This window comes from Microcaecilia unicolor, chromosome 1 (assembly GCF_901765095.1).
Source record: "Microcaecilia unicolor chromosome 1, aMicUni1.1, whole genome shotgun sequence".
Lineage (NCBI taxonomy): Eukaryota > Metazoa > Chordata > Amphibia > Gymnophiona > Siphonopidae > Microcaecilia > Microcaecilia unicolor.
The window spans coordinates 96,976,564-97,003,927 of record NC_044031.1 but is presented as its reverse complement, the minus strand read 5'-3'; the positions used below and the strand labels follow the sequence as shown (position 1 = coordinate 97,003,927).

Below are 27,364 nucleotides of genomic sequence, written 5' to 3'. Positions count from 1 at the left end.
TAGAACCCTTCATCATCCATGTTGGTTCTCGTATGTAGCCTTAGATGACTTGCATCTCGTTGGCCAGCACCCAACTGTTAAATTCCTCAGGCCAGCCTTTCCATTTCAGTAGTCATTTTTTGCTCTGACCCCTTCCTTTCACGTCCAAATTTTTTCAATAGGATTCACCTTGTCAGCATTGGGACGATTTTTCCCCCGTCGTAATCCTGTATATTGTATACAGGCTTCTGCCCCCTGTTTAATACATCCATTATTATAAGTATTTCATCAGTCGTTTTCATTTTCATTTCATTTTATTAAAATTTGCTAGACTGCCCTTATCCCTAAAGCGCATCAGGGCAGAGTACAGTAAAATAAGCATACAATTCAGTTAAGAAAGACCGCTAAAATATTAAAAGGGTAGATAACACCCAACCAAGAGTTGCACACAGTCTATCACTCTGTTCGTACCTCTTTTGAAAAGCGCCTTTTGTTTTCAACAGTCTTATGTGGTCGCCTTTTGCAAAATATTTCACAGCCATTTCTCATTTCACATTCCCTTTATAGATCATTTTCCAGACCTGGAGAGAATTCAGAGAGTTCACGTCGATAGGTCTGCCCCATATAGTTCTGTGAAAACTCTGATGATATTTACGTAGCATGGCCTGCAATACATCTTCATACTGAAAAGTGTTGCGTGACGTGAAGTACCGCCACATTTTAGACTTTAGGGTGCTGTTAAACCTCTCTACAATGGCCGCTTTTCCATTGTTGTTGTTCACAAAATGGCAAATTCCTTTTCTTATCAGTAACGTCTGCAGAGGTTTATCTAAGAACTCTTTACTCTTGTCTGTCTGTTTTTTTTAGGTCAAAACTAAATACCTTTTCAAAGGCTTTGGCCACTTCATGACCAGTTCTTGCTTTTAGAGTCACGGCTCAAGTGTATTTCAATAAGATGTCGATAATTTTCATTATATATTTATAGCCATAGTTAAAAGAAGACAATGCTGATAGATCCACCAAGTCCGCTTGCCACTGAGCATCCACCTCTGAGACTATGGTTTTGTTTCTTTGAAAATGAATGTGAGCAGGTCGGTGTAAGGTATAAGCATCTTGCCTCCTGAGCTATTCTTCTACCTGTTTTCTTTTGAGAACCTTATTATATTTTGAGAGGCATTCAACAGAGGTATGAAGCCTCCTAAACTCCCTACCGCCTGGGCATCAAAGTAAATTCTACTTAGGTTTTTTTTGTACATGACTTCATTGGGCAGTGCACACTTCAACAACAGTGCAACGTCGTTGGTTGGGTGGACAGTGTAAGGGATGAGGGAAGGAGGCAGCTGGATAACTGGGTGCTGCATCTCTCAATGTGCAATTGTACTCAAAAAAACTTCTTTGAATGTATTTTATTTAACTTTATCTGCTAAAATTTGTGCCTGTTTGTATTTTACTCATAATCTTTTTGGCTTGTATTTTACACAATGCTTCTTTGTTTAAAACTGTTAGAGCAAGCAATCCATGTATAAAGGGAAGCTGCCATACATTTCATTCACATGATCTACTTCCCTTATCACCTGCCTATTGCCTTCTGGGATGAGGAAGGGGAGGGGGGTGGGGGTTGCAGGATTAGTCTCCTTTGCTAAAGGAATTCCTGTACCTGGCTATGCACATACAGCTGTGTGAAATTCTGCCTGGAGTTCAGAACTAATGTCTTTGCCCCTGAGGGCACTTCAGCGTGTTGTTAAACAATACCTTTTAAAACAACCACAAGAGACACAGAGAGTTTTGCAAAAACATCTGACACAGGTCACTGTTCATCCCTAAATCCAGTTTTTTTTTCTTTTAATCTGTCCGCAGAAAGGAAAGGGATACGGAGGTAGGGGTGAAGGTGAGGAGTTGGAGTTTCTTTCACACAATATAGAAGGGGGGAGTCTGGGATTATCAGCATTTATCGTAAATAAACCCACATTGTATTTTGTTCAAATGTGTTGTTGAACAACAAGCTTTTCTGCTGCACTGATCAGAAAAGGAGTTTACAAACAGCATGATTTGAGATATCGGTGAAAGCCGTGGCTAGCCAGACCCTCCTCTGTGTTTTAAGTTATCTTAAAATAGCTTTAGTAACATAGTAGATGACGGCAGAGAAAGGTCTGTACGGTCCATCCAGTCTGCCCAACAAGATAAACTCATATGTGCTACTTTATGTGTAAACCTGACTTTGATTTGTAACTGCCATTTTCAGGGCACAGACTGTAGAAGTCTGCCCAGCACTAGCCCCGCTTCCCAACCACTAGCCCCGTCTCCCTCACCGGCTCTGCCACCCAATCTCCGCTAAGCTTCTGAGGATCCATTCCTTCTGAACAGGATTCCTTTATGTTTATCCCACACATTTTTGAATTCTGTTACCATTTTCATCTCCACCACCTCCCGCGGGAGGGCATTCCAAGTATCCACCACTCTTTCCGTGAAAAAATACTTCCTGACATTTTTCTTGAGTCTGCCCCCCTTCATTCTCATTTCATGTCTTCTAGTTCTACCGCCTTCCCATCTACGGAAAAGGTTTGTTTGCGGATTAATACCTTTCAAATATTTGAACGTCTGTATCATATCACCCCTGTTTCTCCTTTCCTCCAGGGTATACATGTTCAGGTCAGCAAGTCTCTCCTCATACATGTTGTAATGCAAATCCCATACCTTTTTTGTAGCTTTTCTTTGCACCGCTTCAATTCTTTTTACATCCTTAACAAGATACGGCCTCCAAAACTGAACACAATACTCTAGGTGGGGCCTCACCAACGACTTATACAGGGGCATCAACATCTCCTTTCTTCTGCTGGTCACACCTCTCTCTATATAGCCTAACAACCTTCTAGCTATGGCCACCGCCTTGTCACACTGTTTCGTTGCCTTCAGATCCTCAGATATTATCACCCCAAGATCCCTCTCCCCGTCCGTACATATCAGACTCTCACTGTTAACACATACGTCTCCCTTGGATTTCTACTCCCTAAGTGCATCACTTTGCATTTCTTCACATTGAATTTTAATTGCCAAACCTTAGACCATTCTTCTAGCTTCCGCAGATCCTTTTTCATGTTTTCCACTCCCTCTCGGGTGTCCACTCTGTTACAAATCTTAGTATCGTCCGCAAAAAGAAAAACTTTACCTTCTAACCCTTCGGCAATGTCACTCACAAATATATTGAACAGAATCGGGCCCAGCACTGATCCCTGAGGCACTCCACTGCTCACCTTTCCTTCATCCGATCGAGTTTCATTTATCACCACCCTCTGGCGTCTGTCCGTCAACCAGTTCCTAATCCAGTTCACCACATTGGGTCCTGTTTTCAGCCTGTCTAGTTTATTCAATAGCCTCCTGGGGGGAACCATGTCAAAAGCTTTGCTGAAATCTAAGTAGATTGCATCTATATCACGTTCCTGATTCAGTTCTCCGGTCACCCAGTCAAAGAATTCAATGAGATTCGTTTGACACGATTTACCTTTGGTAAAACCATGTTGTCTCGGATCTTGCAACTTATTGGCTTCCAGGAAATTCACTATCCTTTCCTTCAGCATCGCTTCCATTACTTTTCCAATAACGGAAGTGAGGCTTACCGGCCTGTAGTTTCCAGCTTCTTCCCTATCACCACTTTTGTGAAGAGGGACCACATCCGCTGTTCTACACTCCCACAGAACCTCTCCCATTTCCAAGGATTTATTAAATCCTTAAGAGGACCCACCAGAACTTCTCTGAGCTCCCTCAATATCCTGGGGTGGATCCCGTCCTGTCCCATAGCTTTGTCCACCTTTAGATTTTTAAGTTGTTCATACACACTCTCTTCCATGAATGGTGCTATATCCACTCCATTCTCATATGTACTTTTGCCAATCAATCGTGGTCCTTCTCCAGGATTTTCTTCTGTGAAAATAGAACAAACGTATCTGTTTAGCAAATTTGCTTTTTCTTCATCATCATCTACATAGCGGTTTGCAGCATCTTTCAGTCTCACAATTCCCTTTTTAGTCTTCCTCCTTTCACTAATATACCTGAATAAATTTTTGTCACCCCTCCTTACCTTTCTAGCCATTTGTTCTTCCGCTTGTGCTTTCGCCAGACTTCTCTTGGCATCTTTCAGTTTCATCCGGTATTCCTCTCTGTGTTCCTCTTCTTGAGTTTTTCTGTATTTCAGGAATGCCAACTCTTTAGCCTTTATTTTCTCAGCCACTTGCTTGGAGAACCATATCGGTTTCCTTTTTCTCTTGCTTTTATTTACTCTCCTTACATAAAGGTTTGTGGCCCTATTTATAGCTTCTTTCAGCCTGAACCACTGTCCTTCCACTTCTCGTTCGTCCTCCCAGCCCATCAGCTCCTTCCTCAGGTATTCCCCCATTTTACTAAAGTCAGCATGCTTGAAATCCAGGACTTTGAGTTTTGAGTGGCTGCCCTCCACTTCAGCTGTTATATCAAACCAAACTGTTTGATGGTCAGTGCTGCCCAGGTGGGCACCCACTCGGACATTTGACACACTATCCCCATTTGTGAGTACCAGATTCAGCGTTGCTCCCTCCCTCGTGGGTTCCGTCACCATGTGTCTGAGCAGAGCACTTTGAAAAGCATCCACGATCTTTCTTCTTCTTTCCGATTCCGCAGATGGAATCTTCCAATCTACATCCGGCAGATTGAAATCTCCCAGCAATAGCACCTCTCTCTTCTTTCCCAACTTTTGAATATCTGCGATCAGATCTTTATCTAGTTCCTCCAATTGTGTCGGGGATCTGTAGACAACACCCACGTGGACAGAGGTTCTATCATCTCTTTTTAAGATGATCCATATTGCTTCTTCCTTTCCCCAGGTCCCTGTCATTTGAGTCGCTGCAATATCATTTCTCACATACAGAGCTACTCCTCCACCTTTACGACCATCTCTAGCCTTCCTAAATAGATTATAGCCTGGTATGTTTGCATCCCATTCATGGGAACCATTGAGCTATGTCTCCGTGATTGCAACAACATCTAATGCAACCTGATGCAACACGCAGCTTTGTGCCTGCATGTGGAAAGAGATTCGGAGTGCACAGAAGAGGAGGTTGTCTGGTGGTTATTTTCATCAGAGAAGCTGCTACGATGCCTTGAAACAAGAGGGCTGTGTCTAAAAAAAAAAGGTTGATTTTATTTTTTCTTGTGCTCTGACTTTTTTCTGAAAGGAAGGTGATTCCCATGTGTCTGTGGAATGAATATTTTAGCTGTAATGGGCTTCTGCCTGATGCCACGTGTTGTAAAAAAACAAAAATCAGAGGGATGAGTGAACAGTTAAAAAAAAACAGTTTAAGGACATGCACACGGTCCTCCAGGGCTGTAGGGGGCAGTGTTGGGTCCTGTCATTTGATTCATCTAAGATGGTGGCAAGTAGTGTGAAACAGAAAGTGATGTTGAGGCATTTTGTGTTATGTTATGGTATGTAATGCTATAACCTGTCTTATAGCCCGCCATATACCTTGTCAGTTCAAGGCGGGTTACAAAATCTATGCGTCCAGATCCAAACTTTCTGGGAATTGCAATAGCAAAATTGAGCACTTAAGGCATGTACCCTTCAATTACAGTATTTATGACTTAGTTTGCAGGATCAACAACATTTTCAAATGTTGACAACATCGCAAAAATAAAGGAATTGAATTTAATATTGAAGCCATCTGGTAGTAAAGTGATGTAGAAAAATGTCTAACTGATTTTAAAGCAATAGCTGTATATGAGATCTGTGAAAGAGATTTACTAAGTCCATCATATACAGAGGAACTGCACCTGACAAGATCTTCAATACCATTGCACAAACTTTAAATGGGAAAAGGGGGAAATGGGACTTGATATACCGCCTTTCTGTGGTATTTTGCAACTACATTCAAAGCGGTTTACATATATACAGGTACTTATTTTGTATCTGGGGCAATGGAGGGTTAAGTGACTTGTCCACAGTCACAAGGAGCTGCAGTGGGAATCAAACCCAATTCCCCAGGATCAAAGTCCGCTGCTCTAACCACTAGGCTACTCCTCTACTCCAAATGGGACACACTCTTTGGCAACCAATGTGATCTCAAAAAGTATTCTTTCACGGAATCATAGCGTGTGGTTGCTGCCATCTTGAAAAAGGGGTGTGGTCTGGCTAGAGTTGTGATGTCATTTCCTGTGACATTGAAAGGGGCAGGTTTTGGGGTAGGACTATACAAATAAGGTGGTTTAGGGTGGGATAATGCAAAAGTGGCAGGCATGCGTGGGGCTGTGACATCACATCTGGTGACAGCATCTAAGGGCGTGGCATAGTTTGGGTGGAGAATGGCTGTGGCTTGCGTGGATCCTCAATTCTGATTGGCTGATGCAACCTGGTAGGCATAGTCACCTGTCAAAAATATGCAAATTAGCTTTGATAGAAACTGGTGAGGTATATTACTCATTGTCATTTTGGGTACTTGTTTATGAACGGATAAAAAAACCTCTACAAACTCATTTTACTTACTGCATTTTGGATCTGCTGTTTTGCTGGAAAATTGCTTTCATATTTTATCGCAAAGAGTGTGTTATTAGGTTGGAAAATAAATCTGGCTGAAGTTGAAGCAGGCGAAATTCCCTAAGACATGCTTGCTTTCTCTTTCCATACAGAATCAGTTGAAGTAAAACAGAAGATGATGCAAGAAATATCAAAATTAATTCAGAAACAAACAACTAGATTGCAAAAGTAAGAGGAGATATATATTTTATTCCACTTTGAGGTGTATTTTCAAAGTACTTGGACTTACAAAATTATATAGTAGCCTATGGAACTTTGTAAGTCTAAGTTCATTGAAAATGAGCCCCAATGTCTCTTACAGCTGTATTTTTTTAAAATATAGATAGTTTTTTTTTACTGCCTGTTGTACGAGAAAGACCATCTTGTTGCTTATAATTTCTAGCATCTTGTTAAATCTGATAGAATGTCAAACATTTTCCTATTTCATGGATTTGCAGTATCAAAAGAGAGACTGAACTTACCATGAACACAATCAGGAAGGACAGTAAATTTTGTATCAGGAAAAAGAATACATTTTCAAAGAAAAAGGAGGGAGAATCTTTTCGTTGTGATTCTGGGACCTACCCTTCACTCACATTCACACTCCTGTGCTAACACCCAGCACTCAGAGACACACACAAACCTTAAGAAAATAAGATATGCCATACTAGGTCAGAACAAAGGTTCATCAAGCCTAGCATCCTGTCTCTTATAGTGGCCAATGCAGTTTGCAAGTACCCAGAAGGATCCCATGAAGTAGATTCATTTTGGATTGCTTACACCCTGAGATGAGTGGTGGCTTTCCAAACTGTATATGGTTAATAATGGTTTGTTGATCATTCCTCCAGGAACTAATCTAGACCCTTTTCAGACCCTATTAGGCTAATTGCCTTGATTGCATATTCCGATGACAAATTCCACAGCTTAATTATGGATTGAGTGAAAATATACTCTCTCGGATTTGTTTTAAATGATTGTTTGGCACAGGTGATAATCTCTTTGAGAAGAGAGTTAAGAATATGGTGTTACAGGTCAAAGACCACTGCTCCACACTATATAAACTGTAAGCTGCAGCGCCTTGTTCACCTCTTGGAATTCAGTGATTTATGGTGCTCCGCTCCCAGCTCTAGACTAAAAGTATTAAGAAATTTTGTATTAGGCTATAAATTATGCAAAACCAAAAGATAGTTATTAGTGGCCTTATTCCTTGAAGTTAAGCAAACCATATGGTCACTCTTACTCTAGCAGCACACACTGGGGTCTATTACCAAGTATGCAGATTTGACCCTTCTTACAGAAAAAAGTGAAGAGAAATGACAGACAGCAGAACTGGAAAGGGAACACGCCCAAGATACCATTCAAGTAACAGAAAGTTGGCGCTGCTGCCACAGTAGGACTAGCATATGCTATTCTCAGACTGACAATGAGCATGATCATGCAAAACCTGCCCTTTTATTGTGTTTGCTCTCATCCCTAGGGCAGCATCTTTCTAGGCCTTCAAAGGCCCAGGTGTTTTTATACTGGCTAGGCAAAGATGAGAGACATGCTATACTCTTTGTGCATTTAAAAGATCAGGTTTGAGAAGGGTCTCGATTAGTCACTTTATTATGAAACCACTGAGGAGAATTACCTCTGTAGAAAGTGACAATGCTAAAATAAAATAATAAGATAAAATAATAATAATAAGTAAAAACAAAATATTTTTGACAACCAGATGGTCACCTAAATAAGGTAATCTTCATTAAAAGGGCTACAGTATATGTATAGAAAAAAAATCATATTGTATTACTAGATATTTTCAGCCTTGGGGATTGAAGAAAGAAATTTCAAGCAGAAAATAGGGGTTTGTCAGTTATCCTTACAAATAATGTTTATTGGCAGTTGGCAGGGCCGTTCCAACCCAGTAAGCGGGGTAAGCACGGCAGGGGGGCGCCTGCCTTCAAGGGCGCCGCCATGCCAGTCGAGTGTTATGAAAAATTAAAAAATAAACCTCTTCTGTATCGCATTGGCGCCTATGCGCATGCGCTGCTGCCTTCCTGTGCGCAGCGCTCGGCTGTTTGGCACCGCCCCCAGCTCTTCCACACACAGCACGTGCCTTGGAGCCTCGCAGGCAGTCCGAGTCTCCGACCGCCGTCCCGTCTAGTTATTTCGAGTCAACGTCGACCAAACTTCGAAGGATGAGGACCGGATGTTGCCGATGCCGTCGGAGTGCTGAGAGGAGAGAGAGCTGCTGCGCTGCTTGGAGGATCCACATATATTTTGTTTTTTGCTGACATCATTTGATGTGACATGAAAGTCATATGATCGCCCCTTGTTTTTGATTACTGTAATGGCCTGGGCCTGTTATGGGGATAAAGAGTGCATTTGAAGGCCCTGCAGGTTGGGGGAACTGGAAGTGAACCAGCTGGGATTCTGGAAGAAAGGAAAGACAAAGCAAGGAAATTTCTGTGGGGGGGGGGGGGGGGGGGGGAGAGAACAAGCTAGAATCAGGGAGGAAGGAGGGGAGACTACAAGGGCAAAGGAAAGGAAAATAAGTGCTGTTGTGCTACACGGGGGGGGGGGGGGGGGGGGGGCGCCAACTGATAGTCTGCAGGGGGGCACCACAGACCCTTGGCACGGCCCTGGCAGTTGGCTAACTTGCTTCTTGCACATCATAAGGGGCTGGGAGTTCAGATAAATCTCTGGTCACATTTGCTTCATGATTATGGTGATAATGACTCAGAAGTTTCATTGTATTGTACCATTTCTTATAACTTTTAATCAGTATGTGCACAGTCTTTGTAGGTTTTCTTAAGAATGTGTTATAGCTTTAAAAGGAGATATAACAGGAGATTAATAAAAGTGACTTTAGAGTGACTTTACACTGACAGTTTTCAGCAGCTTCAAGAAATATATTTTCTTTTACAGTAGTTAGCACCTTGTAGTCTTTTGCAAGAATGGTTCCTTGTGTATGCCCAAATACTGTATGGTGGGATTCCTCACATAACAAATTTACATAGGCAGTTATAGTCCATACATGCTGCACTCTTCTCTCAAACAATAAAGTAGACCACTCCAATATTGGTATTCTGAACCAATGAATTTATTTGAATTATGGTTTAGTAAATAAATGAGACAGATTGTTCTCACAAACTTTCAAATCGATCTTGACACGGTTGCTATTTGGTTAAGGGATAATTGATAATACCCTTCCAAAATAGTTGTTATAGGTTTACAGATAAGATAATCTGTCCCACGACAGTTCCTAAATTAGGAGTTTCTTCTATCATTTTAGTTACTCAAGTCAAATATTTAGATATCTTGATTGACTAACTTCCATTATCTATAGCACAAGTATCAGCTCTAGTTTAAAAGTGCTTCTGGGCACTATCTGGATACATCCGCTCAGATGACTCTCTTGTATGTCCTAGTAGCTTCTTGCTTAGATTACGGTAATGTCTCCTATGCTGGGCTACTCAAGTGTGTGCAGGTTGTACAAAACATGGCAATGAGAATCTTATGTCATGCGAAAATATATGACTGTCAATTTTCTTATGATAGTAACATAACATAGTACATGACGGCAGAAAAAGACCTGCATGGTCCATCCAGTCTGCCCAACAAGATAAACTCATATGTGCTAAAACTCATATGTGCTACTTTTTGTGTATACCTTACCTTGATTTGTATCTGTCCTTTTCAGGGCACAGACCGTGTAAGTCTGCTCAGCACTGTCCCTGCCTCCCAACCACCAGCCCCGCCTCCCACCACCGGCTCTGGCACAGACCGTATAAGTCTGCCCAGCACTATCCCCGCCTCCTGCCACCGGCTCTGCCACCCAATCTCGGCTAAGCTCCTTAGGATCCATTCCTTCTGAACAGGATTCCTTTATGTTTATCCCACGCGTGCTTGAATTCTGTTACCGTTTTCATTTCCACCACCTCCTGCGGGAGGGCATTCCAAGCATCCACTACTCTCTCCGTGAAAAAATACTTCCTGACATTTTTCTTGAGTCTGCCCCCCTTCAATCTCATTTCATGTCCTCTCGTTCTACCTCCTTTGCATCTCCGGAAAAGGTTCGTTTGCGGATTAATATTTTAAAATATTTGAACGTCTGTATCATATCACCCCTGTTTCTCCTTTCCTCCAGGGTATACATGTTCCGGTCATCAAGTCTCTCCTCATACGTCTTGTAACGCAAATCCCTTACCATTCTCGTAGCTTTCCTTTGCACCGCTTCAATTCTTTTTACATCCTTCGCAAGGTACGGCCTCCAAAACTGAACACAATACTCCAGGTGGGGCCTTACCAACGACTTATACAGGGGCATCAACACCCCCTTTCTTCTGCTGGTCACACCTCTCTCTATACAGCCTAACAACCTTCTAGCTACGGCCACCGCCTTGTCACCCTGTTTCGTCGCCTTCAGATCCTCGGATACTATCACCCGAAGATCCCTCTCCCCGTCCGTTCCTATCAGAGTCTCCCCGCCTAACACATACGTCTCCCGAGGATTTCTATTCCCTAAGTGCATCACTTTGCAGTTCTTGGCATTGAATTTTAATTGCCAAACCTTAGACCATTCTTCTAGCTTCCTCAGATCCTTTTTCATGTTTTCCATTCTCTCCCGGGTGTCCACTCTATTACAGATCTTAGTATCATCCGCAAATAGGCAAACTTTACCTTCTAACCCTTCAGCAATGTCACTCACAAATATATTGAACAGAATCGGTCCCAGCACCGATCCTTGAGGCACACCACTACTCATTCCCTCCTCCGAGCGAATTCCATTCACCACCACCCTCTGGTTACCTGCTCAATATAGAATGCATTATAATATCCTTACACTCACCCATATTGGCACTCCTCCTCATCTTTCCTATTTAATCATTGCACATACCTCACAGAGAGTATTACACTCTGTGTGCTGCCCCCATTTAAATTTGAGCAGATTATATTGTTTGTATACATTAAGTACTGCTGTATTATGAACTACTAGTAAAAAAGCCCCGTTTCTGATGCAAATGAAACGGGGGCTAGCAAGGTTTTCTTCAGAGTGTGCATGTGGGAGTGTGTGTCCCTGCCCTCTCTCCCTCCCCCCTCCGAGTCCAGTCCTTCAGTGTTAAGTTTCCTGCTGTTCTGTGTTTTTGTTACAGAGAGAGTGAGGGCATCTCTCTCCCCTCCCCCCTCTGAGTCCTTCACTGTGTGAGATTTCGTGCTGTGCTGTTTTCCTTCACTCATGGGGAAACCGGATATCTCTGGCGCTTCACACTTCCGGCTGGAGGCTTCATAGAACGTTGGTCTTGCCTTTTATATATATAGAGATGAGTTCCTATATTTTGTAGTTCGGTGATTGACCCTTTCTGAGCACATGTTCCCTGCTCTGTGTCTTATGGTCTTTTCTTTATGACTTGCCTTGTCTTCAAGCATGCTGGGTAAGGAGCCAGCCCCCCTTCCCTTTGTTTTGAGACAAAATGTACACTTGATATACACCACTTCTGTAATCTTGCTGCTTTGAGCATTTTCAAGTCCCTGTGATTTCGTTGTGTATTTTTTACCACATATTTAAGCATTACAACTTCACCAGCCAGCTTGTGTAGCTGAATTCGCTAGCCTCTCCCGCTTGAGGGAGCTGGTTAAAGAACAGATTCTCATCTGCAGAGGCAGTGACTCTTATTTCCAATACATCTCAATAGTAAGTGCTTGCTTTTCTTTTTTTCCTTTGGATTAATGGTATTAAAGAACAATTACATCAACAGTTTTGAGTCTTTCCCTGGTGATGTTAATACAGGTTTACCTCTAGAAAAAGCATTCAATAGGGTGCACTGGCCGTTTTTGTTTGCAGTTTTGCAGAAGGTGGGAATCTCAGGGTGTTTTTTACATTGGCTCTCTCTGCTTTATCGGACATCCACAGCTTTGGTTCGGGTTAATGGGAGACAATCCCCTGCATTCTCCTTGAAACGAGGGACACGGCAGGGCTGTGCCCTATCACCTCTCCTTTTTGCTTTGGTAGTTGAGCCCTTGGCTGCCTTTATCAGGACACACCCAGATATTAAGGGATTGAGGTAGGGGGGGGGCAATTGATTCTCGGATTTTTCTTTTTGCAGCTGATATTCTCCTCACCTTAACAGATCCCAGTAGCTCATTTGCAATTATAACATCGGCCCTGCAGGATTATGGTTTGGTGTCAGGGTTTAAAATCAATATGGACAAGTCAGAGGCATTGAACATTACCATCCTAGAACACCAGGTAGCCATATTGTGAGCTAGCTTTCCCTTTCGCTGGGCCTCCAGATATATCAAATACTTAGGGATTAATCTGACAAAGTGCTTGGAGGATCTATATGATGCGAATTTCCCTGCAAAATTGCGAGAGCTCTTGGAGCTTGATAGGTGTATGAGCACAAAATTGTTATACTTGTTTATGGCACTCCCAATTTCTTTACCAGAGAAATTTTTTAGGGGCCTACAACGAAGAGTCTTTTCTTTTATTTGGAAGAGGAAACCAGCAAGGGTGCGCCGAGCGGTAATGCTTCAGCCATGAGCCCATGGGGGAATGGGAGTCCCTTCTTTTTTTCTCTACTTCCAGGCGGCTCATCTTCGAATTCTAGCGGAGTGGCTTCAGGGAGAAAATAAGATTTGGAAATCTTTGGAGCAGACTTGGTATGCCTCCTATTCACTGAGAACCATTCCTTGGCTACCAAATCGAGAGCTGGAGGAGGTACTCATTGGATGGCCTCTTGCGACTTGGAATGGAATCCGATGTCGCTTTTTTTGAGGGGCGCACACACTTCCTGCATATGTCAATCTGTTTCGCGCCGGGATTTCTCCCATGAACTCGATCCCTGTTTTGGGAACTGGGAGAAACTGGGGCTTTGTGAGCTGGGACAGGTGTGGGCAGATGGGGAACTCCCAGCGTTTGGAGAAATGCAAGAGGAGTATGGAATTCCCGCTTTCCAATACCATCAGCTGAGGGATTTTGTTCTTAGGTGGGCAAAGGGAGAGTTGAGCTTAGCAGAAACACAACTAGAGCAGGCGATGGCAAGCGGAGGGGGAAGAGGGGAGATATCCAGAATTTATAAGGTACTCCTCCTACAGACCAAACCTATTCTATACTATCTTCAGAAATGGGAAAAAGCACTGGGTATCTCTTATGAGTACACAGTTTGGGAACGGGTGTTCAAATCACTGCTCAGGGTGTCAGTGTCAAGTGCTCTAGTCGAGAATGGACATAAGATATTATATTGCTGGTACTACACCCCTCAGCGTTTAGTTAAAATGTTTAAAGGGGGATCAGCTTTATGTTGGCATCAATGTGGTATGGAAGGGGACATGTACCAAATTTGGTGGTCCTGTCCTCACGCCTAACAGTTCATGACCAGGGTCTTGAAACTTGTGTTTAGCTTAATTAAGATTGCTTATCCCATGAAAATGGAACATTGTCTTCTTCTTGTTGGGTTGCAGGGAAGCAAAAAATATGCCCACCAACTGGCCATTCAGGTGTTTGTGGCCAGTAAATTAGTGCTGGCAGCGGTATGGAAGCAGCAGACCTTGCCCGGCCTTCGGGTGGTCTTGCGGAAACTAGAGTATATCCACTTGATGTCTAAGCTTACAGCTATACGTACAGGTCGCCTAATATCCTATCACCGCATCTGGGATCCATATGTTAAGTGGTCTTCCCAATCTGACCCTTCTTTGCTAGATAATTAGGGATGGTTGGGGGGAGGGTGGGAGAGTTGGGGGGGGGGGATATGATGATGGATGAGGACCAATCAATGTTATATTTGCTTACTACTGGAAATATCTTTGATGTAAGATTGAAGCTATATTTGTAAGTTTTGTTATCTTTCAATAAAAATAAATAAACATAAAAAAATACAGGTTTATCTCTGTGTCAGATGTGATGTAAGAACAAAAAATAATTGCTACAACCATCCACAAACAAAACAAGGGGGTCCACAAATAAAGCAAGTAAACACTTCAACACTAAATGACATGGACCTTATGTAATGGTTTTGAATTATATACCATGAACTTTTACTGTTTTGAGATTCATTCTTTGAAGTTTACTAATTAAATTCACCGACAAAGGGAACGGGAGGAAAGGTTAAGTCCTATTTGTTGGTACTATGTGTTAGTTTAGCCACATGGGGGGAAAATATCAGATGTTCATACATGATGATGTTAACTATTCTTCTTAAGTTTTGAATAAAAATGATTGAAACATAAATTCACCGACAAAGAATTTTGGAGAGGAATAATACACGGTTACAATGGGAGGTTTGAGCAGTGATTAAAATCATCGCTAAAGAGTAACTCCCTCACACGGTATACTCAGCATCTGGGTTGGCATTTCATGTATTCTATTGTGGACAATTTGTGGTGTTTTTTCCTTTTTTTTTGTTTTGAACTTAAGGTGTTTTTAAAAAATGTATTACCATTGCTTCTGGCAGTTTATAGTTTGCTAATATTTGATTATATTTGAGTAGACAATATTACTGGTACTTGTCCTTATTTGAACATACACATTACATTATAGGGCAAGTAAACTCTCTCTGTTTCTTTGATAACCAAAATAAATAAGGAAAAAGACTTCAGAAGCTCCGCGCCAGCTAATAATAACCGGACCACTGACGACACCTCTCAGCGTGGCTCAATATTGTTCTTACGCTGACGAGAATCCTCATTAGTCTACTTCCTCTGACACACTAGCAGTAATCATTTTACATATTTTCAATTTATTTATACATGCTGTGTGATATAAATACTAACAAAGTACTTAGCTGTGGCTGTGCTTGAATAAAAACGAGTGTCCGTGCCCAACAGCAAGCTCCTGTTTCGCTCTACGCTTCTTAAGGAGCCGGACCTTACATCTTTTTACAGCACCTTCCAAAGAGCCACCAGCTGATTGGAGCAGCTGGTGGCTCTTTGGGCACAATATTGAGCCACGCTGAGAGGTGTCGTCAGTGGTCCGGTTATTATTAGGACCAGCTGGCGCGGAGCTTCTGAAGTCTTTTTCCTTATTTATTTTGGTTATCAAAGAAACAGAGAGAGTTTACTTGCCCTATAATGTAATGGTTATATTTGAGTAGGCAATTGTGCTTTTGTTACTGGTGATAGAATATTTTAGAGGTGATTTGATGGCACTTTGTATTATTATTATTATTTTCCATTAAGTTTTATTTCGATTTTAATCTATTACTTGGGGGTTTGTTATATTAAGGGGGATTAGATCATGTTTTTACCAGGGGGACCACGTGACAAGATGGCGGCACATTAGTTTGTGGCTTGTGTGAACTCCGAAGTTTAGCTTGCCGAAAACTCTTACCTTTTTCAAGAATACCCCATACAAAGCGCAAAGGAACGGTTAGGGCAGGAACCTCGATGCCCAGGCCTTCCATATGGCAGCAAACAATGGAGAGATAAGCCACAACGGCACCTACCCAGGTTTCTGGGGATAGTCCTGCAACCTCTCTGGAAGGAGACCATGAGGGTATGGGACTCAACGTCACTCTTTCTCCCCCGGAACTCAAGCTGCCGCCCCAACCCGAAGGGCGCTTTCTCCAGACGGGGTTCTTGCGACCGGGATCGGTTGCACAAGAGCCCGCGGATCAAGGAATGGAGATGGCGAAACCCGACGGAGGGAAGAAGGGAGGAATCCCTACTCCTGAGCCGAGAGCTCTAGTTGCTAGATCTGGGGCGGTGACGCTGGAGAGTATTTGGGAAGCTCTCCAGCGTTTGGACATATCAGTAGCCAATTCTACAAAGGAAATCTCGTCTCTTGTGAGTAAAGTAGATTTACTTCATAATACTATGGAAAATACAAAACAAGAATTTTCTTCTCAATTGGTGGAAGTTAAACAAGAAATGAAGACTCTACAGGAATTTAACTTAACAACTGTTAAAGATAGGACTTTTATCCATCGGAAAATAGAACAGATCGAAAATTTTCATCGCAGACTAACACTACGCTTTTTGAACTTTCCAAAGTCCTTAGGGGTTAGCCCACTAGACGCATTTAAGAAATATCTACAAGAAACTTTACATTATTCTCCTGAAATGTTTCCTCCGATAAGTAAGATCTACTACATTCAACCAAAAAGAGCGTCTGAGATTCAATCAGGATTACAAACTACTGAATCCTTAATTCAAAATAAGGACATTTTGAATTTGTCTGAGCTTCTAGAGACTTCTATGACCGAGGACTCTGAAAGATGTACTTTATTAGTGACTTTTGTATTTGAGCAGGACTTAGAATCGGTTAAACGTTTATACTTTAGAAATGCAAAAGTCCTATTTTTGGGCAAAAAGGTATGGATGTTCCCAGATGTGACTAAATCTACTCAAGAGCGACGGAAAGCTTTCTTAGCTCTTAGAGCTGAAACGTTAGCTCTGGGGGCATTATTCTATCTTAATTACCCCTGCAAGTGTGTGGTAAAGTATTTAGGGATAAAGTACATATTTTTTCAACCTGAACATCTTAGTGAATTTGTTAAAGTTAAGAAATTGGCTACTGGTTAGTACCAGCTTCTTACGGAGAATAATGTTTAAATGGATAGGTGTGTGTTAAGCTATATATCTGTTATAATTTTTTTTTCTTCTTTAAGACTTCTGTTATTTTTCCTTCATTTGATCCCCCACTCTTGTGGTCTAAGGAGGATGAGAAAAAAAAAAAGAAGGGGGGAAAGAAATTTTTTTTTCTTTTTTCCTTATTTGCATGTTATGATTTCAAAATATGAATCTGTATTGCCTACTCAAGTTTGTAAATGGCTTGTAAAAATTCTAAAATGGTTAAATAACAAAAAAGATAATGTTTTATCATATGTTATAGAAGTAAGGTATATTCCTGTTCATTTACTTGGTAGTACACAGTTTAAACAATCTTCCAATTCAGATAACCTGATTGATTGTTCTTCACAGTTGTGCATTCAGATTCCCATTCTTATTCATAGTAACAGACAAGATAAAATTCATAGTGGTATTAACCACTGTTACAACAGAAGGAATGGCAGTATGATATACATTAATCCATCAGTGGATGATTCAAGATCATTTACACATGTACCATGTTTATATATAAAGGTACGATCAGCTAATAAGTAAGGCTGATATTATGAAGGATTTAATTAAAGATCATTCATGACTCAGGTTTGGTGTTTTTAACAGAAACATGGTATTCATTAGCAGACAATCAGAGACTGAAGTCAATATGCCCAATTGGGTATAAGATCTTGAATGCCCCTAGGCAGGATAAAAGGGGTAGTGGACTGGCAATTTTATATAGATCCTTTTTTCTGTTAAACTATTGGATAAACTTTCTATCTCCACAGTGGAGATAATCAGTTTTAGTATTCAAGGTTCAGCTTTTTCAGAAAGCTTATGTTGTATAGTCTTGTACTGTCCTCCTGGTAAATGGCATACTAGTAAGGATGATATCCAAGAATTTATTACTAAATATTCCATGCTGTATCATTCTACGTTGGTTGTAGGTGATGTGAACTTACACCTTGAAGATAATATGGATACAAAGGCTATGGAGTTTCTTGATTTTTTTGGATGATTGGGGTTTTAATGGCCTAGTATACATTGTTCACATGAGAAGGGACATACTTTAGATATTCTTGCTATGACACAGTCTGAGTTGCAAGCCTGTAATTTGCATTTTAATTCTTGTACTCCTTTATCCTGAAGAGATCACGTTTTATTTGATTTTATGATCTTATGGCAGGAATTTAAACTTAAGAAAAAGGAAGATAAAGCCATTGTGTACACTAGAAGAAAAAATGACCCAATCATTTTTTTGGGAGAGATTAGATAAAGAATTGAAGTCTTCATCCATTCATGACCTGTTTTCCAACTGGCATGTCAAAATTGTTAATATCTAAGGGGTCCTTTTACTAAGCTGCGTAAGCGTCTATGTGCTCCCAATGTGCGCCAAAATGAAGTTACCGTGTGGCTCTTACAGTAGTATCATTTTTGGCGTACGTCAGGAAGCCGTTGGGCTTGCCAGTTTGGCATGCTTCTCCAAGCCACATACCTGGCAGGCGTAAACAACAGTCTGGCCGACAGGCTGAGCAGAGTCATGCAACCGCATGAGTGGTCGCTCCATTCCAGAGTGGTACGCTAGATCATCCGAGAGTGGGGCACCCCCTCGGTGGACCTTTTCGCCTCTCAGACCAACCACAAGCTGCCTCTGTTCTGTTCCAGACTACAGGTGCAAGGCAGACTGGCGTCGGATGCCTTTCTCCTTCATTGGGGGAACGGCCTCCTGTATGCTTATCCTCCCATACCTTTGGTAGGGAAGACCTTGCTGAAGCTCAAGCAAGACCACGGCACCATGATTCTTTTGGCCCTGTCAGATCTGGTTCCCTCTACTTCTGGAGTTGTCCTCCGAAGAACCGTGGAGATTGGAGTGTTTTCCAACTCTCATTTCTCAGAACGACGGAGCGCTTCTGCAACCCAACCTTCAGTCTCTGGCTCTCACAGCCTGGATGTTGAGGGTGTAGATTTTGCTTCGTTTGTCTGAGGGTGTCTCCCGCGTCTTGCTTGCCTCTAGAAAGGATTCCACTAAAAAGAGTTACTTTTTCAAGTGGAGGAGGTTTGTCGTTTGGTGCGAGAGCAAGGCCCTGGAACCTTGCCCTTGTCCTGCACAGAACCTGCTTGAATACCTTCTGCACTTATCAGAGTCTGGTCTCAAGACCAACTCAGTAAGGAATCACCTCAGTGCGATTAGTGCTTACCATCATCGTGTAGAGGGTAAAGCCATCTCTGGAGAGCCTTTAGTCGTTCGATTTATGAGAGGCTTGCTTTTGTCAAGGCCTCCTGTCAAGCCTCCTGCAGTGTCATGGGATCTCAACGTCGTCCTCACCCAGCTGATGAAACCTCCTTTTGAGCCACTGAATTCTTGCCATCTTGAAGTACTTGACCTGGAAGGTCATTTTCTTGGTGGCAGTTACTTCAGCTCGTAGAGTCAGTGAGTTTCAAGCCCTGGTAGCTCATGCTCCTTATACCAAATTTCATCATAACAGAGTAGTACTCCGCACTCACCCTAAGTTCCTGCCAAAGGTGGTGTCGGATTTCCATCTTAACCAGTCAGTTGTCTTGCCAACATTCTTTCCCAGACCGCATACCCGCCCTGCTGAACATCAGTTGCACACATTGGACTGCAAGCGAGCGTTGGCCTTCTATCTGGAGCGGACACAGCCCCACAGACAGTCCGCCCAATTATTTATTTCTTTCGACCCCAGTAGGAAGGGGGTTGCTGTCGGGAAAAGCACCATCTCCAATTGGCTAGCAGATTGTATTTCCTTCACTTACGCCCAGGCTGTGCTGGCTCTTGAGGGTCATGTCACGGCTCATAGTGTTAGAGCCATGGCAGCGTCAGTGGCCCACTTGAAGTCAGCCACTATTGAAGAGATTTGCAAGGCTGCGACGTGGTCTTCGGTCCACACATTCACATCACATTACTGCCTCCAGCAGGATACCCGACGCGACAGTTGGTTCGGGCAGTCGGTGCTGTAGAATCTGTTTGGGGTTTGAATCCAACTCCACCCTCCAGGATCCGATTTATTCTGTTCAGGCTGCACTCAGTTAGTTGTTCTTTGTAGATCAATTTCTGTTATGCCCTCGCCGTTGCGAGGTTCAGTTGACCTGGGTTCTTGTTTTGAGTGAGCCTGAGAGCTAGGGATACCCCAGTCGTGAGAACAAGCAGCCTGCTTGTCCTCGGAGAAAGCGAATGATACATACCTGTAGCAGGTGTTCTCCGAGGACAGCAGGCTGATTGTTCTCACCTACCCTCCCTCCTCCCCTTTGGAGTTGCGTTTTACTCATTCCTTTGCTTGTCATTCAACTGAGCGGGAACGGTCGCGCACGGGCGGGAAGACGGCCGCGCATGCGCGGTGGGCGTGCCCTGCGTGCGGGACCGCCCGCAAAGTTTTCTTCCGGTTAGTGGGGGCTGCCGCGGACATCAACCCAGTCGTGAGAACAATCAGCCTGCTGTCCTTGGAGAACACCTGCTACAGGTATGTATCATTCGCTTTATGTAGATGATATCACCTTATTTCTACCGATAATGGGGGATTGGAGTAGCACTTTATTAGAAATGAAGAGTCAAGTACAGGCTATTGAGGATTGGACCTCAACTCGTAGACTTAAATAAAACCCAGTAAAAACTAAATTCCTCTGGCTGGATCTATTTGACTTGTCACAATTTCCTGTACAATTTTCTATTGGAGCGAATATCTTCTCTTTTGATTTTTGCTCTAGAGTTTTGGGGGTGGAAGTAGACAGTTTACTCATTTGTTCTATTCATGTAAAGTCCTTGATTAAGAAGTCCTTCCAAACCTTGAGAAAATTGAGAATGATCCAGAACTACTTTGACCCTGATAAGTACAGATTATTGCTTCAAGCTTTGACCTTGTCCAGATTGGACTATTGTAATATTATTTTCTAATGGTTGCACAAAGATGCTTATTAAACATCTTCAGCTCATACAAAATACAGCAGCATACATGATTATTTTCAGTTGGCAGTTTTACATAAGCCACTGTGCTGCTGATCAGGTTGCACTGGCTGCCAGTTGAGGCCAGGGTAAAATTCAAACTTTGCACTTCTGCTTTTAAGATTATTTTGCACCATTTTATGCAATATAGTGGAATTTCTACATCATACTTCAAATAATACTATGAAAACTTTCTGTCAAATGTTGCTAAAATTTCCTTCTGTTTAGTCTGTTAGATCAAGTAAACTTTTTGATTTTTCTCTGTACTACCGGATTGTCTGTTTGTGGAACCTTCTTCCTTCAGAGATTCTCTTGATAAGGAATTATCAAGTTTTCCAAAAATCTCTCAAAACATTTCTGTTTAAAAAATTAATTGACTTATGAACAGCTGATTTACTAGATTACTGTTGTTTTCATGATATCCTGGATGTTATTACCTTCTCCTACTTGTAATTTCCACTATTTTTGTATTTTCTAGAGTTCTGTCTCCTTGACTCTTATTGTTATCCACAATGAATTAAAATGCTGGTATTTGTAGACAAGAAGTCCTGTATAATGTAATATTTAGGTTTCCTTTTATTCATAGAAATAAATTGCTAACAAGAAGAGAGCTTATGAGACAGACCACTGGTTATCAAAAGTCAGTTATCTTCTATGAATTTCTCTTGCCTTACAAAGGGAGCATACAGTTTATATAAGCAATTAAGCAAAATCAACTTGGTACATTTGAAGATCAGCTAACAATAAGTTCTATTCAAAGAAATCAATAGGTCAACAAGAATGCAGAAGAAATAGGACTTTTGATTGATAAGTAGGATACAGATGGTTACTTTCAGGACTGCTGCAAAACATATCTAATCTAATATATAATATTTTCTCAGCTATTGAAACAATACTAACGTCTTCTTGAATAAAATAAACTTGTTATTTTGGAGCTTAGGAACTTGGGAGAGAAAACAGGTTTTTTTTTCAGTGGCCATGCTTATCTTTAGATATGCTTCTGGTGCATTAGGTCCTACTCTCCTTCCTGGGGCCTCTGAACTTCCAAAAACAATCAGTTCACATTGATTATGCCCTGGTCAGTGTATAAGCTGAAAGTTGCAAATTTGTCTTATGTAACCTAGAGGTAATTTTCTACCATTTTTCAGATTAAAGATATTAACTCTAAGTTTCCGAATCCACAATTCTCCCCTCTTTTCATATGATCTCCATTAGGAATCATTTAGAGAACATTCATCATTATTCATTATGGCTTCTATCTCTAAGATGATCTCTTTACAATCTCATTATCTCATCAATGGTTAAATCTACATACTCAGGGCCCCTGTTTACTAAGCTGTGCTGTAGGCACGCTAACTTTTTAGCGCACGCTAAAAATTAGCATGCGCTAATGATAGAGAAACCCATTGTATTCCTATGGGTGTCTCTAGCATTAGTGCATGCTAATTTTCAACATGTGCTAAAATGTTTACACACCTACAGTACAGCTTAGTAAACAGGGCCCTCAGTCTGTTCCTCTGCTAATTGATTTGTGGCATATATTATACAAGAGGTCATGGCAGGTGGTTTCTGTTTAACAAAATATTGAAGACATTGCACACAACACTGCAATCCAATGCAAGTTATTAGTATTGGTATAATCACTACAGCTATAATCTGTACAATTTGTCTTCCCCAAGAACCAAAGTTGGGTAACCAGGACCAATACCAGTAACTGTAACCCTTAGCTGAGCTTTTTGGAATGTAAGTTAGATTCTCAAGATAGGCTGCTGAATGTAACAATATCTGAGATTGGTCATCAACATAAACACAAACGCTAGTATTTACAAAGGCATAGATACCTCCTTGGGTAGAAAGTAATTAATCTAAGACTGGCCTATTCTGAATTGTAAATTCATGCATTTGGGCCATCTCCTTATTAATAAGTCGTATGACTTGGGCTAGATCGTGAGCCATTATTTGAACTACAGCCTGAAGCCTTCTTACTGCATGAGTATTCTAATGCTACCATTTCCAAAGGGGTTTACACCCTGATCACCTTTTTGGTCTATTATAAGCCACATTGAGCCTGGAAAATGTGGTGTATAAATGTGATAAATAAATCATTCACTATGAATTTAGATTCTTCCAAATCTCATTTCTGCAGCATCATAGTCTTACTAGTGATCTGGGAAATATGTGGTCAAGGTATAATTTCTGAATAGTTATTTTGCATGGTCAAATGTGAATATATCTACACAGTTGTACAGGTTCCTCCCCATTCAGGAGGCAGATGTTGATAAGCTAAGTGACCACACAAGAAATAGTGTCCCCTTAAGGCTTCTTTACTTTCAAGGAAGAATGCCTTTTCCATCAAATAACCAAGTGACTATGAAACATGCACACAAAATTATAGTAACATGTAAAAGGGGCTGTAAAAAATTTGGCCTTGGCACCATAAGGAGCACACATTGTCTTATTATTTGAGTAGTCTACAGTATCAGTTTGGACAGGGCATCCCCTCCCATCTTCCTGGGCATCACTACAATCATTGTTATTAGGAAGTTGATGGTACAGTTTACAAAACCCTTATCGGGGAGCTGTCTTCCCATCAGTCCAGGAGCAGTTGGAAAAGCCACTGGCACCCTATAGAAGCGCCCAGAAGTTTTTCCTGACCCTCTAAATCATACATAGGCTTGATGTACTTGGTGAACTGTCAAAGAGTTTGGAGAGAATAATTCTTTCTTTGTCCAAGTCTCATTAAATCTGCCAAATTGACGGGGTTTATTTCCTTCTGATTCTTCCCATTGTGGAGTTCCCTGTGTTGTTAAGACTTTAGCACTTAAAGGGAAGGCCAACAAAGGGAGACTGGTACTTGAGGTCAGGGGTTTATGAAGACACATCCAACAATCAGCAGCATTAGTAACATCAATAACTTCTTTCAAAAGCTTAATAACAGTATTATGTTCAGGAACAGCCCTAACTGGCACAGGAGCAAAAAGTAGAAAGAATGCAATAATCATAACAAAAGCAATAACAGAAAAAAAACAACGCTTAAACTAACTATGGAAACATGAAATATCAAATTCAAATCATCCTTCCTAGCATCAGGGAAGAGTTCCTTACAGTCCTTTAAATTTTCTTCTGGTGCCTATGTGTCTTGCTCAGGTGGGTAACCTTTCCAGTGCACTCTATAGAGGGTTTTACCTCCTTCAATCTTAGTATCAATGATGCTGTCTACGTCATACATTTCTTCTTCATTATCTGCTTTTGATTCACAGTCTTTAGAATCTTCATGAGTAGGCTCAGCGATCTTACTTTCCATCTTTAGATTTTTGGTCCTGCTTTCTAGCAGTTCTTCAGGATTTCATAAGTACATAAGGTCCATCAAGCCCAGTATCCTCTTTCCAATAGTAGCCAATCCATAAGATCCCAAAACAGTACAATTCATTTTATGCTGCTTATCTTAGAAACAAGCAGTGGACCTGTTTACTAGCACTAATGTGCCTAAGTCTGGAATTGTTTTGATGCAAAGCACATAACTCAGGGTAAGGCAACTTTTTATGATCTTTCTGATTTCTCATGTGTCAATACTTTTACAGCCAGTGTATGTCATCAAATCTTTCAGCAAACCCTTTACTTCTGTGTCATGAGTTTCTTTAGTTGTTGTATATTTTTCTTGCAGCTCATTAAGGGACAAATCATTATATAATTTTTCTAACCCTGCTCCAGCCTCTATAGATTTAGGCTCAGCCCACTCCATTAAATGGCACATTATATGCTCCTTTGTCACACTGTCTGGTTTGTCCCCTGTATCTGGAAAAGCAAATGATTTTTTTTCCCTGTGGTGTCCCTGAATCGGATGAATCTGCTATATCTTCCTCTGTGTTATCCTCTGCATGATAATCAGGAGGCAGGGCACCTGCTTGTCTGTCAGATCTTGACTTCACAAGACCTATAATCTGACTCCTAGCCAGATTAGTTTAGATCCTCTAAACTCTAAAAGTCCTCTCATTGGACTTTCCATGACTTAAGCAATTTGAGAATCCACTCTACACATATAATCCCAATCAATAAACAATTCAGAAAAGATTTAAGATTTTGTTTCCCCACAAATGTCCTTTAGGTCATGAAATATAAATAGCCCTATTTATTATAGGTTCCTTCTTTTGTTTCTTGAGATTAAATTTAAACCCACTTGAATTTAAGCCAAATAAATGAGGGAAATTCCAAAAATACATGCAATATTCACTTCACCCACAAGATGGCAATGCTGATCAATACAAACAATTCACAAGCAGCAGAGAATAGCCTTTAGGGAAACAAAATAAGTAATAAGTATTTTTTATAACACTTCCAAGCAGCAATTGTTTCTTGTAAAGGCTACCACCCAAATTTTAAGAACAGAATACAAGTGAATAGAAACACAAAACCTCAAACTGACACAAATACATACACAAAAACGCAACACATATTTCTGAAAAAAAAAGGATGCTCACGCTCACCGACCCTTCGAATTGCAGCACTGTCCGTTAATCATTAAGTTGCAACTGGGAACCACCATTTACACTGATAGAATTCCTGAGCAGAGAAAAAAAAAACAAGTCTTTTACCTTATGCATCTATAGGGCAAGTCTCAATACAAAGCCCCTCCTCCCAGGTCACCAAATTGTTGATTCAGGCTGATAGATTTAGCACTTCAAAGCAGAGTGGTCATTTAGGTTTCCTTTTATTCAGAGAAATAAATTGCTAGCAAGAAGAGAACTTATGTGACAGACTACTGGCTATCAAAAGTCAGTTATCTTCTATGAACTTCTCTTGCCTTACAAAGGGAGAGAAAACAGTTTTTTCAGTGGCCATGATTATCTTTAGATATGCTTCTGGTGCATTAGGTCCTACTCTTCTTCCTGGGGCCTCTGAACTTCCAAAAACAATCGGTTCACATTGACCTCAGAAAGGGCATAATCAATGTAAAAGCTGAGAGTTGCAACTTTGTCTTATGTAACCTAGAGGCGATTTTCTACCATTTTTAGACTAAAGGTATTAACCCTAAGTTTTCCAAATCCACATGATGAAAAATTATGAGTTCAGAAGAATAAAAACACAATTGAATTTCCTTCAGGGAGCTTCAAAGTGATAAAGTTTACAATGCAGTTGAAATAGAACATTTACTCAAAGCATCATATATTGAAGTCAGAGGAATGCTAACATCTGTTTAAGAGGAAGATTGCAGTTAGAGAAACTGAAAAGGATTACATTTGCCTTCATTCAGTGAAAGCTTACCAGAGTGAACTGTAAGAAACAGAATGAAAGATTGCATTTGCGTTTAAACATTAATTTTGTGAATATAACTAAGAATTATAATGCTTGCTAGAGCAAATTTTGGGTGAAAGGGCAGGAAGTGTACAGAACTGCATCCAGCTGCTGCAAGGTCAGAAGGTCAGCTGCTTGTGTATAGTGCATGCTTTAGTTTGGAGATGCAAACATAATTAGCTCTGAGGCAGCTGCAGGTTGCTCACAGCAAAAGATTTATCATTAGAAGGAGCTTTCTGCAAATCCAGCTTCAGCCCTAGCACTGCAGGGCCTGAAAACAATTTTGGGACAGAGCCAAGGTTCAAATACCAATCTCTCAAAGGTTGTCCAAAGAAAAATGTAGTTACAAAGCCACGGTACAGCTTAATATAAAAGAAAGTGAAATAATTGATCAGACTGTGCAGAAAATTATGCTGAGCCAGATGACATTTCAAATGCAGCACATAAAAGCCCTGATGGTGGGGAAGGTTCTAAGTCGAATTAGACAGACACCTCCTTCTTTTGGATAAGCACTGGTGTAAATACTACAATTGCAGTCAATTTATAAGCAATACCAGCACAAGTCAAAAGAGTACTGCCAACCCTTAATCAGAATTAATACCAAAGAGAACCTACCCCAAGGAGATAGACAACAAGCTACAGATTTGACATGCCAGAGCATGGTAACAGATACTGTTAGGAAGGCAGAGTTTGAAAGGATCCTATAAGGGACAATACATCACAACACTCTAGTGCCTCAAGGCATACCTCAAGATCTTCAAGATCATATAAGACAGGCCACTCAAGCTGGTCCACCATAGTAACATAGTAAATGATGGCAGATAAAGACTTGTACGGTCCATCCAGTCTGCCCAACTTCAGTTGTTATCATATTGCATATGGATTCAGGAGCAGCTAAAGAACGTCCTTTATAGCCAAGAAGCGGCCCTGAAGCTGAAAAAGATTAAAATGGCTGCCAAAAGAACTGAACTGGAAATGATGCAGCAAGAAATGGATGTTAATCTTCAAATGATTCAGCAAGAAAAAGAAGCAGCTGCCTTTGAAGGCCTAAATCAAGGCTCTTGATGCAGCTACAA

The 27,364-nt window shown here is 41.2% G+C and overlaps 1 protein-coding gene across 1 annotated transcript in view; it reads left to right on the top strand.

Moving 5' to 3' along the window:
* The window catches only part of CCDC7 (coiled-coil domain containing 7), a 184,681-nt gene that overhangs the window by 85,537 nt on the left and 71,780 nt on the right, over nt 1–27,364 (top strand). Inside the window, exon 9 of the mRNA XM_030200375.1 lies at nt 6,631–6,706. Within this exon, the coding sequence (XP_030056235.1) occupies nt 6,631–6,706 (76 nt within the window). The remainder of the gene's footprint in view (nt 1–6,630; nt 6,707–27,364) is intronic.